This window comes from Macaca mulatta, chromosome 14, assembly GCF_049350105.2.
Source record: "Macaca mulatta isolate MMU2019108-1 chromosome 14, T2T-MMU8v2.0, whole genome shotgun sequence".
Lineage (NCBI taxonomy): Eukaryota > Metazoa > Chordata > Mammalia > Primates > Cercopithecidae > Macaca > Macaca mulatta.
Genome location: NC_133419.1, coordinates 46,755,202 through 46,767,653, shown reverse-complemented (window position 1 = coordinate 46,767,653; position 12,452 = coordinate 46,755,202). Strand labels below are relative to the sequence as shown.

The following is a 12,452-nucleotide window of genomic DNA, read 5'->3' as shown; positions in this document are numbered from 1 at the left end:
ACTGTGAAGGTATTTTGTAGATATAGTATCTACAATCAGTTGACTTTAGGGTAAAGAAAACTACCCTCCATAATGTGGATGGGTCTCATCCAATCATGACAATGAAGGCATAAGAGCAAAACCCGAGGCTTCTAAGAAGAGGAATTCTATCTCAAACTACAGCATGAACTCCTGCCTGATTTTCTAGCCTGCTGGCCTGCCCTAGAAATTTCAGACTTGTCAGGCCTCCATAATCAATTCTCTAAAATAAATCTTACTGGTTCCACGGAGAACACTGACAGATACAGTAGCCTTTTGTATCTGGCTTCTTTCACTAAGCATGTTTTCAAGGTTCATGTTGTAGCATGTATCAATATTTCCTTCCTTTTTGTGGCTGAATAATATTCCATTGTATAGATATACCATGCATTATTTTTATATTCATCAGCTGAATATTCGAACTGTCTCTACTTTTTGGCTATTATGAATAATGCTGCTGTGAACATTTGTGTACAAGTTTTTATGTGGATGCACATCTTCCTTTCTCTTAGGTATACGACCACAGATCTTTTTCTCATTGGGGTTGCAATAGACCCTGGTATCAAAAGATGTGTTGTAATGAAATATTTTAAAAAACAGTTCCCCACAGGCGTAGCCCAGTGGAGAATCATTTTTAAAAAGAGAGAGAGAAAAAAAAAAGAGCTTCAGGCTGGATTACATTGCATTCTATTTAATAACCCAGAAGAACTATTTGGCACTTCCCCTCGCATCACACGGTCATATTTAGTCCTAGCAGCAGCACATCAAGATGGACCCATCAATTCTGAATCTGATTCAAGGCACCAGGCTGCTTCATTGTTTGAGCTTCATGGAAAGCAGCTGGACAAGAGTTTCTTTTATCCTAAGCATATCCATTTTATTTCACTGCAAGCCAACTCCGTCATTCTGCTACACCCCAATGAATGATCCACCACAGTGAAATTTGTCATTTAAATACAACATCAGAGATTTTGCCAAGATTTGTAATTCTGAAGTCAAGAGCTTTAGAAAATTTTAAGCCACTTTAAGACATATCTGTTCCTTGCATTTAAACTGTATCATCTAGGCCAGATTAAGAAAATAAGGAGACATCAGTCTAGAAATATGTGTACAACAAATACTGTATGTTATGTTGGAATCAATAGTCAATCCCTGGCCAGCGCGATGGCTCATGCCTGTAATCCCAGCACTTTGGGAGGCCGAGGCGGGGGGATCACCTGAGGTCAGGAGTTCAACACCAGCCTGACCAACATGGAGAAACCCCATCTCTACTAAAAATACAAAACTAGCCAGGTGGGATGGTGCATTGCCTGTAATCCCAGCTACTCGGGAGGCTGAGGCAGGAGAACTGCTGGAACCCGGGAAGCGGAGGTTGTGGTGAACCGAGATTGTGCCACTGCACTCCAGCCTGGGCGGCAGAGCAAGACTCCATCTCGAGAATAAACAAACAAAAAAAAGTCAATCCCTCCATGAAAGCTGTTCTTTACCCAGGAGATAACATATTGTTTCAATTGTAGAAAATATAAATTTATTGATGGCTTTACATAAGAGATTTATAACTGGTTAGAATTAGAAGTTAGGAATATTCAAAGAATGCTACAGCCTTAACTTTAATAATTACCACACAGTTTTAAAAAATTTTCTCAGAACATCAGAGTCAGAGAAAGAAAGTAGGCCTGGAAAACCAATGGTTCCATTAGAACTGCTTAGCTGGATGGCTAAGAGGATAAAAATTAATAACCTGCACCAAAAGATGCTATTCATAATTGCTATGGAGTTAAATGTAAACGGTACTGTTATTGTGTTTATAAAAACATACCTGATTATAAAATGTAATAATATCAGATAGGTGTCTCATGGAGTCTCTAGTCCAACCTCTATGTTAGAAATGGCCCAGGACACCTGTGTATTTACTGGCAATCACACAGTTTATAGCAGAGTCTGAATTAGAATCCAGATCGCCTAACTCAGCCCCAAAAGTGTTCTCACTACAACACACCTCACTTCTTTTTTTTTTTTTTTTTTTTTTTTTTTTTTAAGAAATACATAGGGTCGCCAGGTGCGGTGGCTCAAGCCTGTAATCCCAGCACTTTGGGAGGCCGAGACGGGCAGATCACGAGGTCAGGAGATCGAGACCATCCTGGCTAACATGGTGAAACCCCGTCTCTACTAAAAAATACAAAAAACTAGCCGGGCGAGGTGGCGGGCGCCTGTAGTCCCAGCTACTCGGGAGGCTGAGGCAGAAGAATGGCGTAAACCCGGGAGGCGGAGCTTGCAGTGAGCTGAGATCTGGCCACTGCACTCCAGCCTGGGTGACAGAGCAAGACTCCGTCTCAAAAAAAGAAAGAAACACATAGGGTCTTGCTTGATCTGTCACCCAGGCGGCCGGAGTGCAGTGGCATGACCTTGGCTCACTGTGGCCTCAAACTCCTGGGCTCCAGTGATTCTCCCACCTCAGGTTCCCGAGTAGCTGGGACTACAGGCACACACCACCACAACTGGCTATTAATAATTTTTGTATTTTTTGTAGAGATGGGGGGGTCTCACTTTGTTGCCCATGCTGGTCACTTCTAATTTAACTCCAACACTTTTTTTTTTTTTTTTTTTTTGAGATGGAGTCTCACTCTGTTGCCCAGGCTAGAGTGCAGTGGCGTGGTCTCGGCTCACTGCAACTTCCACCTCCTGGGTTCAAGCAATTCTCCTGCCTCAGCCTCTTGAGCTGGGATTACAGGCGCCTGCCACCACACCCAGGTAATGTTTTCTATTTTTAGTAGAGATGGGTTTCACCATGTTGGCCAGGTTGGTCTCGAACGCCTGACCTCATGATCCACCCACCTCGGCCTCCCAAAGTGCTGGGATTACAGGTGTGAGCTACAATGCCTGACTCTACCACTTTCACCTCTAGTTTCTAATTTAACTCTAAAACTTGGATCCCTAGTTCTAACCTCCTTTCCCTAATTTCCACCTGCCTCTTGGATAATGCCAGTACTTCAGAAAGGTCTACAACTGTACTTCCATCTTATCCTCCCTCACCTTCAGAGTCTACTTCTGTTAACCATGCTGGCACCCTCCTAAACAAGCTGTAAACATCCTTCTGCCTAACAGTTTCCAAATGATTTTGGTTTGGCCTTTACATTTCTCTCCCATCAGACTCTACTGTATACTAAGAATGTCATTTAAAAAAAAAATAGAGTTACTGCCTAAGGCTGGAGTTGGGGATAGGGAATTGGATGGGTTCAAGCTGTGTAGGTAACAACCTTCCTCACTATACCATCCTCAGTACACGTCCCTCATTCAACACAAGCTCATGATTAACAGCAAGAACTCTGGAGCTAATCTGCCTGGATTAGATTCTCTGCTCTACCATATCTAGCTTTATCACTTGTTAGCTGTGTGACCATGGGCAAGTTACAGGCCTCAGTTTCCTCATTAGTAAAATACTCTTCATTATATGGTTATTATGGTGATTAAATTAAATATATAAAGTGCTTAGAACAGTGCCTGGCACAGAGTAAGCACTATAAAGGTTAATTGTTACTTAGAAAGAGATTATCTTGGTAGTGATGGGGAAGGGAAATAACAGAAAATCTATGGGAATAAGGTGAATAGTAGTTTCTAAAAGATCCTCTCCCTAAAACACCAGTTGAGAGGTACTGCTCTAGGTTAGAAATCCAACACTGCCCCAGACATGAGACAAGTAATCTTCAAATCTGTGAAAGAAAATGGAGAGTCTTTTTGGGGCTTCTAAAGGTTGTTCAGCCCTGAGGAGGTTGACTTTGGAGATGGAGTCTTGGAGCATGACCTCTTTTGTTTGTTTTTTTTTTTTTTTGAGACGGAGTCTCGCTCTGTCGCCCAGGCTGGAGTGCAGTGGCCGGATCTCAGCTCACTGCAAGCTCCGCCTCCCGGGTTTACGCCATTCTCCTGCCTCAGCCTCCCGAGTAGCTGGGACTACAGGCGCCCGCCACCTCGCCCGGCTAGTTTTTTTGTATTTTTAGTAGAGACGGGGTTTCACCATGTTAGCCAGGATGGTCTCGATCTCCTGACCTTGTGATCCGCCCGTCTCGGCCTCCCAAAGTGCTGGGATTACAGGCTTGAGCCACCGCGCCCGGCCTGAGCATGACCTCTTAATTAATGACCTTTTGTTTTAAATTAACTTCCTCATGTTCTTGTACCAGGCTCAGACCACATGGCTGAGATAAAAGACCCTTGGCCAGGTGCAGTGGCTCATGTCTATAATCCCAGCACTTTGGGAGGCCGAGGCAGGTGGATCACCTGAGGTCAGGAATTCGAGACCAGCCTGGCCAGCATGATGAAACCCCATCTCTACTAAAAATACAAAAAAAAAAAAAAAAAATTAGCCAGACGTGGTGGTATATGCCTGTAATCCCAGCAACCTGGGAGGGTGAGGCAAGAGAATGGGTTGAACCTGGGTAGCAGAGGTTGCAGTGAGCCAAGATCACGCTATTGCACTCTAGACTGGGCTACAGAGCAAGATTCCATCTCCAAAAACAACAACAACAAAAAACCCTTCCCCAGGCGTGGTGGCTCACGTCTGTAATTCCAGCACTTTGGGAGGCCAAGGCAGATGGATCACTTGAGGTCAGGAGTTTGAGACCAGACTGGCCAACATGGTGAAACCCCATCTCTACTAAAAAATACAAAAATTAGCTGGGCATGGTGGTGCATGTCTGTGGTCCCAGCTATTCGGGAGGCTGAGGCAGGAGAACTGCTTGAACCAAGGAGGCAGAGGTTGCAGTGAGCTGAAATGGCGCCACTGGACTCCAGCCTGGGCGACAGAGCGACACTGTCTCCGGGGGAAAAAAAAAAAAATTCTTGACTAAGAGACCCCTTGACTATTACATTCTTAATGTGGAATGTTAAATACACCATTTCCAAAAAAGAAACACTGCCTACTACCGAATTGCTGCAACTATGCATTAACCTTATATAGAAAATACTGAAATCCTGTTAAGCTTCCCCAATCCTTGCCTATATAAAAGATTCTCAAATCTCTCCATTTTGGAGCACTTCATTTGGCTATTATGAATAATGCTGCTGTGAACATTTGTGTACAAGTTTTTATGTGGATGTATGTTTTCCTTTCTCTTGGGCATATGATCATAGATCTTTTTAACATTGAGCTGGCAAGACCTTTTAAAAGGGGGTTGCAATCAAACCTTGGTATAAAAGATGTGGCACTGGAATGTTTTAAAAGACAGCTCCCCTATCCCATAGGGGTAAGCCCAGTGGAGAATCATGTTTAAAAAGAAAAACAGTCACAGGCTGGGTTACATTATATTCTATTTAGTAAGGCAGAAGAACTATCTGGCACATAAGAGAATGCATAGATCCTGAAATACACACATTTTGAAATTTTCTGCTGTAGGATTATTTGTCTGCTTTGTGGAGTCTGCGTCTTCCCAGGTAGCCATCCTCAAACTGCACTCAAATAAGCTCAATATCATATTGCCAGGACCTCGTTAATAAGGTTAACGGATCCAAGGGTGGGGAGCAATCCAGTTACAATCAACCAGTTAGATCAAACGTTACCTGCAGAAAAAAGTCATCTACAGAAACTTTTTGTTGGCCCACAGTGTTTTTTAAAAGAAAATGTAACTACTATGCAAATTGTAGGCTTCTTTTAAATACATGGAGCTTGGCACCTATCATTTTTTATCCAGACTACTTCAAGAATTTACATTATCTACCTGGCCCCTGAAGACATCTGAATTTGCTGTCCTAGTTAATGTCCTGGGCTCTTACTTTCACTACCTATGGTTCTTATCCTTAAGGGGCTATAGGCAGATGCCCAAATTCTGGTATACCTGGTACCACATGAAGGTTTGCCCTTTACCTTTTGGTTTGTGGCGGCGGAGGGTGGGGCGGGGTGGGGGGAGGTCACACCAGAGCTTCAGTAGCTTTTCTGGTTATTTTTCAGTCTCACTGGGAGAAAGACCATATATGTTGTCTTATGCTTTACAAGCCATCAATTATAACTATGTGATGGCTGGGTGCCATGGCTCGCGCCTGTAATTCCAGCACTTTGGGAGGCCAAGGCAGGCAGATCACTTGAGGCCAGGAGTTCGAGACCAGCCTGGCCAACATGGCAAAACCCCATCTCTTAACTGAAAATACAAAAGTTAGCTGGGCATGGTGGTGCACAGCTGCAGTCCCAGCTACTCAGGAGGCTGAGGCAGGAGAATCGCTTGACCCCGGGTGGCAGAGGTTGCAGTGAGCCCAGGTCGCATCACTGCATTCCAGCCTGGGCGAGAGTGAGACTTTGTCTCAAAAAAAAAAAAAAAAATTACAGCTATGTGAAGCCTGTAAGAATCCACATTCTAAGCTCTAGTATTCTACCAAAACAAGTTAAACTACTTTGTTTTTCCTACTGGAACCCAGGGAGGAAAATCAAGTGCAAGTTTACCAAAAATACCTTTTGTCCTTTATATATAAACAGAGCCAGTGATGACAACTTGTTTCATCACCTGAATCAGCGGTTATTATGTATTCAGTTTTCCACCGGGAAATAATAGTGTGCCTAATATTTCTGGGCCTGATGCAATTCTACCTTTTACATAAAAAAGTATTTCTGTTAAAAAGAAACAAAAAAATGATGATTAGGGAAATACTCATAGCTTCTCAAGACAGATACAACAGGTACCTTTAAAAAATAAAGCTCTGGCTGGGCGCAGTGTCTCACACCTGTAATCCCGGCACTTTAGGACGCCGAAGCAGGTGGATCATGAGCTCAGGAGATTGAGACCATCCTGACCAACATGGTGAAAACCCGTCTCTACTAAAAATACAAAAATTAGCTGGGTGTGGTGGCATGCGCCTGTAATCCCAACTACTCGGGAGGCTGAGGCAGGAGAATCACTTGCATCCAGAAGGCAGAGGTTGCAGTGAGCAGAGACAGCGCCACCGCACTCCAGTCTGGTGACAGAACAAGACTCCATCTCAAAACAATAACAACAACAAAAAGCTCTGCAAAGAGTCTGAAGGGCTGAGTGGCTGTACAGGTGTTTGAATTTTAGTCTAATAATTGCTAGTCACTGGATTTCCTTAGCATAGTAAAGGTCTGACCTAAGAACTCTGAAGACTTAAATTCTGAGCATTAGCTGTGATAGGTTCCAAATGAAGGTGGGAGGAGGAGTTGGCGAACAGGGAAAAATTGAACCAATCAATATAGAGAGATGCAGCCTAGCTGTTACTGCAAAGCCTCTGTGGTTCTCAGATCAATTAATCAAGTAAGTTCATCTCAGCAGGGTGTTTATAGGGCAGGGAGGGGGTACAGCTGTCTTTTTTTTTTTCTTTTCTTTTAATTTGAGACAGAGTTTTGCTCTGTCACCCCGGCTGGAGTGCAGGGGCATGATCTCCATCCACTCACTGCAACCTCTGTCTTACTGCAACCTCTGCCTCTCAGGTTCAAGCCATTCTCCTGCCTCAGCCTCCTGAGTAGCTGAGATTACAGGTGTGTGCCACCATGCCTGGCTAATTTTTGTGTTTTTAGTAGAGACAGGGTTTCACCCCGTTCGAGAGGCTGGTCTCGAACTCCTGACCTCAGGTGATCTGCCCACCTTGGCCTCTCAAAGCTCAAAGTGCTGGGATTACAGGTGTGAGCCACAGCGCCCGACCAGAAATAAAGCTGTTAATTGATATGATAGTCCCCAACTCTCTATTTGTTTTTATAATTGTGAAATATCATAGACATAGTGTACAGTGTAAGAGATTATTACAAAGCAAGTATCCTTATAAGCCACCATCCAAGTCAAGAAACATTTCAAGACAGGCCTGGCTCAGTGGTTCACACCTATACTCCCAGCAAGTTTGGGAGGCTGAGGTGGGCTGATCACTTGAGGCCAGGAGTTTGATACCAGCCCTGTCTCTATTAAAATACAAAAAAAAAAAAAAAAAAATCAACTGGGCATGGTGGTGCACCCCTGTATTCCCAGCTACTCTGGAGGCTGAGGCAGGAGAATGGCTTGAACCTGGGAGGCGGAGGTTGCAGTGAGCCAAGATTTCACCACTGCACTCCAGCCTGGGCAACAGAGACTCCATCTCAAAAAAAAAAAAAAAAGAAAAGAAAAGAAAAAGCTTTATTTCTTTTAAAATAGATTAAAAAAAAAAAAAAAAGAAAAAACGCTTGATTTCTTTTAAAATAGATAGCAAAAAAAGAAAAAAGCTTTATTTATTTTAAAATAGATGGAATAAATATGTGAAAATGTTAATATGCTAAATGTGGGGTTTGGGTATATAAGAAATGCGTTAACATTCCTTATGTTTGAAAGTGTCCAAATTAAGCTGATAAAGTAAATGGAATAGTTAGATGAATCAAGTTACTGCAAATCAAGTAAAGCATGAAATTTGGCTGGGTGTGGTGGCTCACACCTGTAATTTCAGCACTTTGGGAGGCCAAATTGGGCGAATGACTTGAGGTCAGGAGTTCAAGACTAGCCTTGCCAACATCGTGAAACCCTGTCTCTACCAAAAATACAAAAATTAGCTTGATGTGGTGGCGAGCGCCTGTAGTCCCAGCTACTCAGGAGCCTGAGGCAGGAGAATTGCTTGAACCCAGCAGGTGGAGCCTGCAGTGAGCTAAACCCATGCCACCATACTCCAGCCTCCAGCCTGGGCAACAGAGTGAGACTCCATCTCAAAAAAAAAAAAAAAAAGAAAGAAATTTAACTACAGTCTTATGGGTCTATTCCTCAAATAGTTTCTTTTGTGACTTTAATTCCATGTAAAAAGATAAGAATTATAATGCTGGTAACTAAATCAAACTTCTAGGCTTACTAGCTTTGGCGGGGAGGGGTCAGAGAATGCATGATTCATAAAATATATGGCTATATTATCTTTTTTTTTTTTTTTTTTTTTTTGAGACGGAGTCTCGCTCTGCCGCCCAGGTTGGAGTACAGTGGCCGGATCTCAGCTCACTGCAAGCTCCGCCTCCCAGGTTTACGCCATTCTTCTGCCTCAGTCTCCCGAGTAGCTGGGACTACAGGCGCCCACCACCTCGCCCGGCTAGTTTTTTGTATTTTTAGTAGAGACGGGGTTTCACCGTGTTAGCCAGGATGGTCTCGATCTCCTGACCTCGTGATCCGCCCGTCTCGGCCTCCCAAAGTGCTGGGATTACAGGCTTGAGCCACCGCGCCCGGCCTCAATTTTTTTTGAGATGGAGTTTTGCTCTTGTTGCCCAGGCTGGAGTGCAATGGCACAATCTCAGCTCACTGCAATCTCCGCCTCCTGGGTTCAAGCGATTCTCCTGTCCCAGCCTCAGCTGGGATTACAGGCGCACACCACCATGCCTGGCTAATTTTTGTATTTTTAGTAGAGACAGGGTTTCATATTTGTCAGGCTGGTCTTGAACTCCTGACTTCAGGTGATCCTCCTGCCTAGGCCTCCCAAAGTGCTGGGATTACAGGTGTGAGTCATTGTACCCGGCCATCTATTAAATTTTAAATTACTTTTTCCCCCTTTTTGATTCCTCTGTTATTCCAATCATAGATAATGCATATATTATGAAATATACACATATTTTGAAATTTTCTGCTTTAGGGTCATCTGTCTGCTTTTCTCCCAGCAGCTACTGGCTTTCAAAATAAGAAATGACAGTTCTGATTCTTCCATAGAACAGTCCTGGGCATCAAAGCTAGTCTTTGACCTCTACTGAAATTCAATAAGATCTAGAATGAAATATAGACCAACTTATGCAAAGATGAATGGTAACTAGACCCAATATTGATTCATCTGGAAAATTTACAGATGCTTCTAGAAAGTAAATCTGTTGATCTGGGTTTCAAAGGTTTGATTCTATACCTTCAACATGCGAAGCTTATGACTCACGGCTTAGAGGAATGGTTATTCAGAGTTCTTGGGATAGGGGATGGCTGTGTATGTGTGTGTATACACATATTTATAAACATAAATACAGACCTTTTTCAGATCAATATTTTCAAAGGGATAAAAGAATGAACTAGCCTCAGAAGACAAAAAAAAAGAGGCAGAAGAGAAAAAAATGAATATTGCAATATACGAATATCTAGGAAATGCAGAGCACTTCGTGGGAGCTCATTTCTAGCTGAATTGACTTTGAGAGTCGTTTTAGTTCTACACCTCACTGCTCAAACCGCAGGCATCACCATGCAACTTATCGGTTTACAGCTGTGCTGTGGGTACCATCTGAAAATCTGGAAATGATTAGCTTATGCAAAACAGCCACAACCCCCAGAAACCAGGCGCTCTCCACCACTTTACCATTTAAGTCTTACACCACTCTTGCGACTGTAAGCGAACTGACAAACATCTACTGAGCAAATGGGACCTAGATTTTAAACAAAGACTGAAATCTGGAAGGCTACAAGTAAACGGAAGCTGAAACTAGCTCGCCTATTCTGTTGGCCAAGAATTTCGTGGAATCTGCTAAACTTCTCTTCCCAAAAATGATACTCATCTCCTGGGAGGTGATAATTTAATCACCTCGGTGGCTGAGTGGGTGGGGCCGCGTCAGAGAATTCTTTCAAGAAATCACTAAACGTTTGACTTGAAGATTGATGAGAAACCAGCCAAAAGGCTATCAGGCCAAGGACCCCCAACCCCCCTAACTCCCTTACATACATACTTCCTTCCCAATCTCTGGGCTGAAGTTTATGCCGAAGCCAAAAACTACCAGCGCTAGAATCCACTGCGTGCCAGGCACAGCTCACTCACCGCTTTCACGCAGTTCTAACTAAAACACCCAAACCGCAAAGTCCCTGTTGCAGGGGTAAATAAGCCGGCAAAACCCATTCACAGGATGGCTCCCGCATCTCGTCCAAAGCCCTTTTCCCCCGAGTTCCCAACAGTATAAATCCAAGAAAAGAAAATAAGGCGTCCAGGTCTTTCCTCTCCCGGAGCCGATAGGTGGCTGCCTAGAAGTTCCATTGGCCACACATACTCCGAACTTGGAAGATTAGGGTCCCCCTACATGACGCCCCAGCTGCTACTTACCGGCACATTGTTTACACCTTGTCCCTTGGAAGCTATCAGGAGAATTTCTCTGAAGTCCATGTTGGGCCGAGGCGGGAGAAACTGGGCCAGGTACTCGGAAAGGACTGACAGCGGACCTAACCGAGGAGCCCAGCTACAGCCAAGTGCACTGCCTCGGCAGCCCTACTGCCACCCCGCCTCTGCGGGACCACTTCCGGCGCCTTCCTATGCCGTCTGCCCGCCCCCTTCCCTCCACGGCCTATATCCTTTCAGGGCCGCCACAGCGCTCGCGAGTCCCTGCGCAACTTCCGCTTTTAGGCCGAGACACGTACAAACGTGATACGTGGCTGCTGGCGTCGGCCCGAGGGGCAGGGACTAGGCATTTTAGCGACCAAGCGGGTGTGGCTAAGCGGAGAGCGGCTTCCCCGGTGGCCCGAGTGCGTGGCCTTGTCATCTTGTTGCTCCTGGTGAGCGCTGGGTAGGGAAAGTGAGGGGGTGGTAGGGAAAGCCTGGGTTCTCTGGCTGTCACGGGTAGGCGCTCAGATCCAAACGGCGGCGCCGCAACAGCTGAACAGACGGATCTCGAGCCAGGATTTGGGCTTCTTGTGTCTAGGCGCTCGCGAAGCTGCGCAGGCGCACACGGCAGCGCCCGGTGCTGTCTTGGATGAACATTACTCATCAAATCCCGCCACTTGGAAGTGCGCTCACCTCCTCAGATGCACGGGTGCCGGGGATGGGGGCACGTGCTTACTGCTTTTACCCCGGTTAGAAAATAAGTTTTACGTGGGGCAGCCAACCTGTATTTTTGCTCAGGCAGTGAATTAAGGAATTTCTGACATACAGAGACCCAGCCTCTACATACTTTGGTGTACTGATGAACATATGCTTCATATTCATTGGGATCCTAGTCCTGACTTCCTTTTGAGAGTCATCTTGCATCTGTAAGGTCATTTCGACTTAGCAAAAACATTGAAAATAATTAGGCAAACCTGGGTCTGCAGGTGTGAACCAGCCAGGGGATTGATACCAGACAGATACTCGGAATCTTTTCGGTGGGATAGAAATGCCTCTAAACTGGATTGTGGGGATGGTCGCACTATACATGTACTAAAAATCGTACACTTAAGACGGGTGAATGATACAGTATGTAAACATGTCAAGCTGTTAAAACGTGCTAGGCAAAGCTGCTGAGTCTTATTTACTCTTTGATGCTTTAATGCTGTGAACGTAATTCAAAATCAAAGCTGTTGAAACTTTAAATTATTTTGCGCCTTAAAGGAACGTCATTATGGAACCTGAGCCACATAACAGGCAGTTGCCTGTGTTCCTCTGATTATAGATAAGGCTTTCTCTCCTACATCGTTTTGTGAAAACACAGGGAGAAGACAGCCATCTACAAACCAAAGAGAGAGACCTTAAGGTAACAACACAATTCTAGCCTCCAGAATTGTGAGACAATAAATTTCTGT

The 12,452-nt window shown here is 44.5% G+C and overlaps 1 protein-coding gene across 1 annotated transcript in view; it reads right to left on the bottom strand.

Annotated features, from left to right (window-relative positions):
- Positions 1-11,219, bottom strand: part of SPTY2D1 (SPT2 chromatin protein domain containing 1) — a 28,466-nt gene extending 17,247 nt beyond the window's left edge. Inside the window, exon 1 of the mRNA XM_015114657.3 lies at positions 11,005-11,219. Coding sequence (XP_014970143.1) covers positions 11,005-11,064 — 60 coding nt within the window. The 5' untranslated portion in view covers positions 11,065-11,219. The remainder of the gene's footprint in view (positions 1-11,004) is intronic.
- Positions 11,220-12,452: the final 1,233 nt, after the last annotated feature.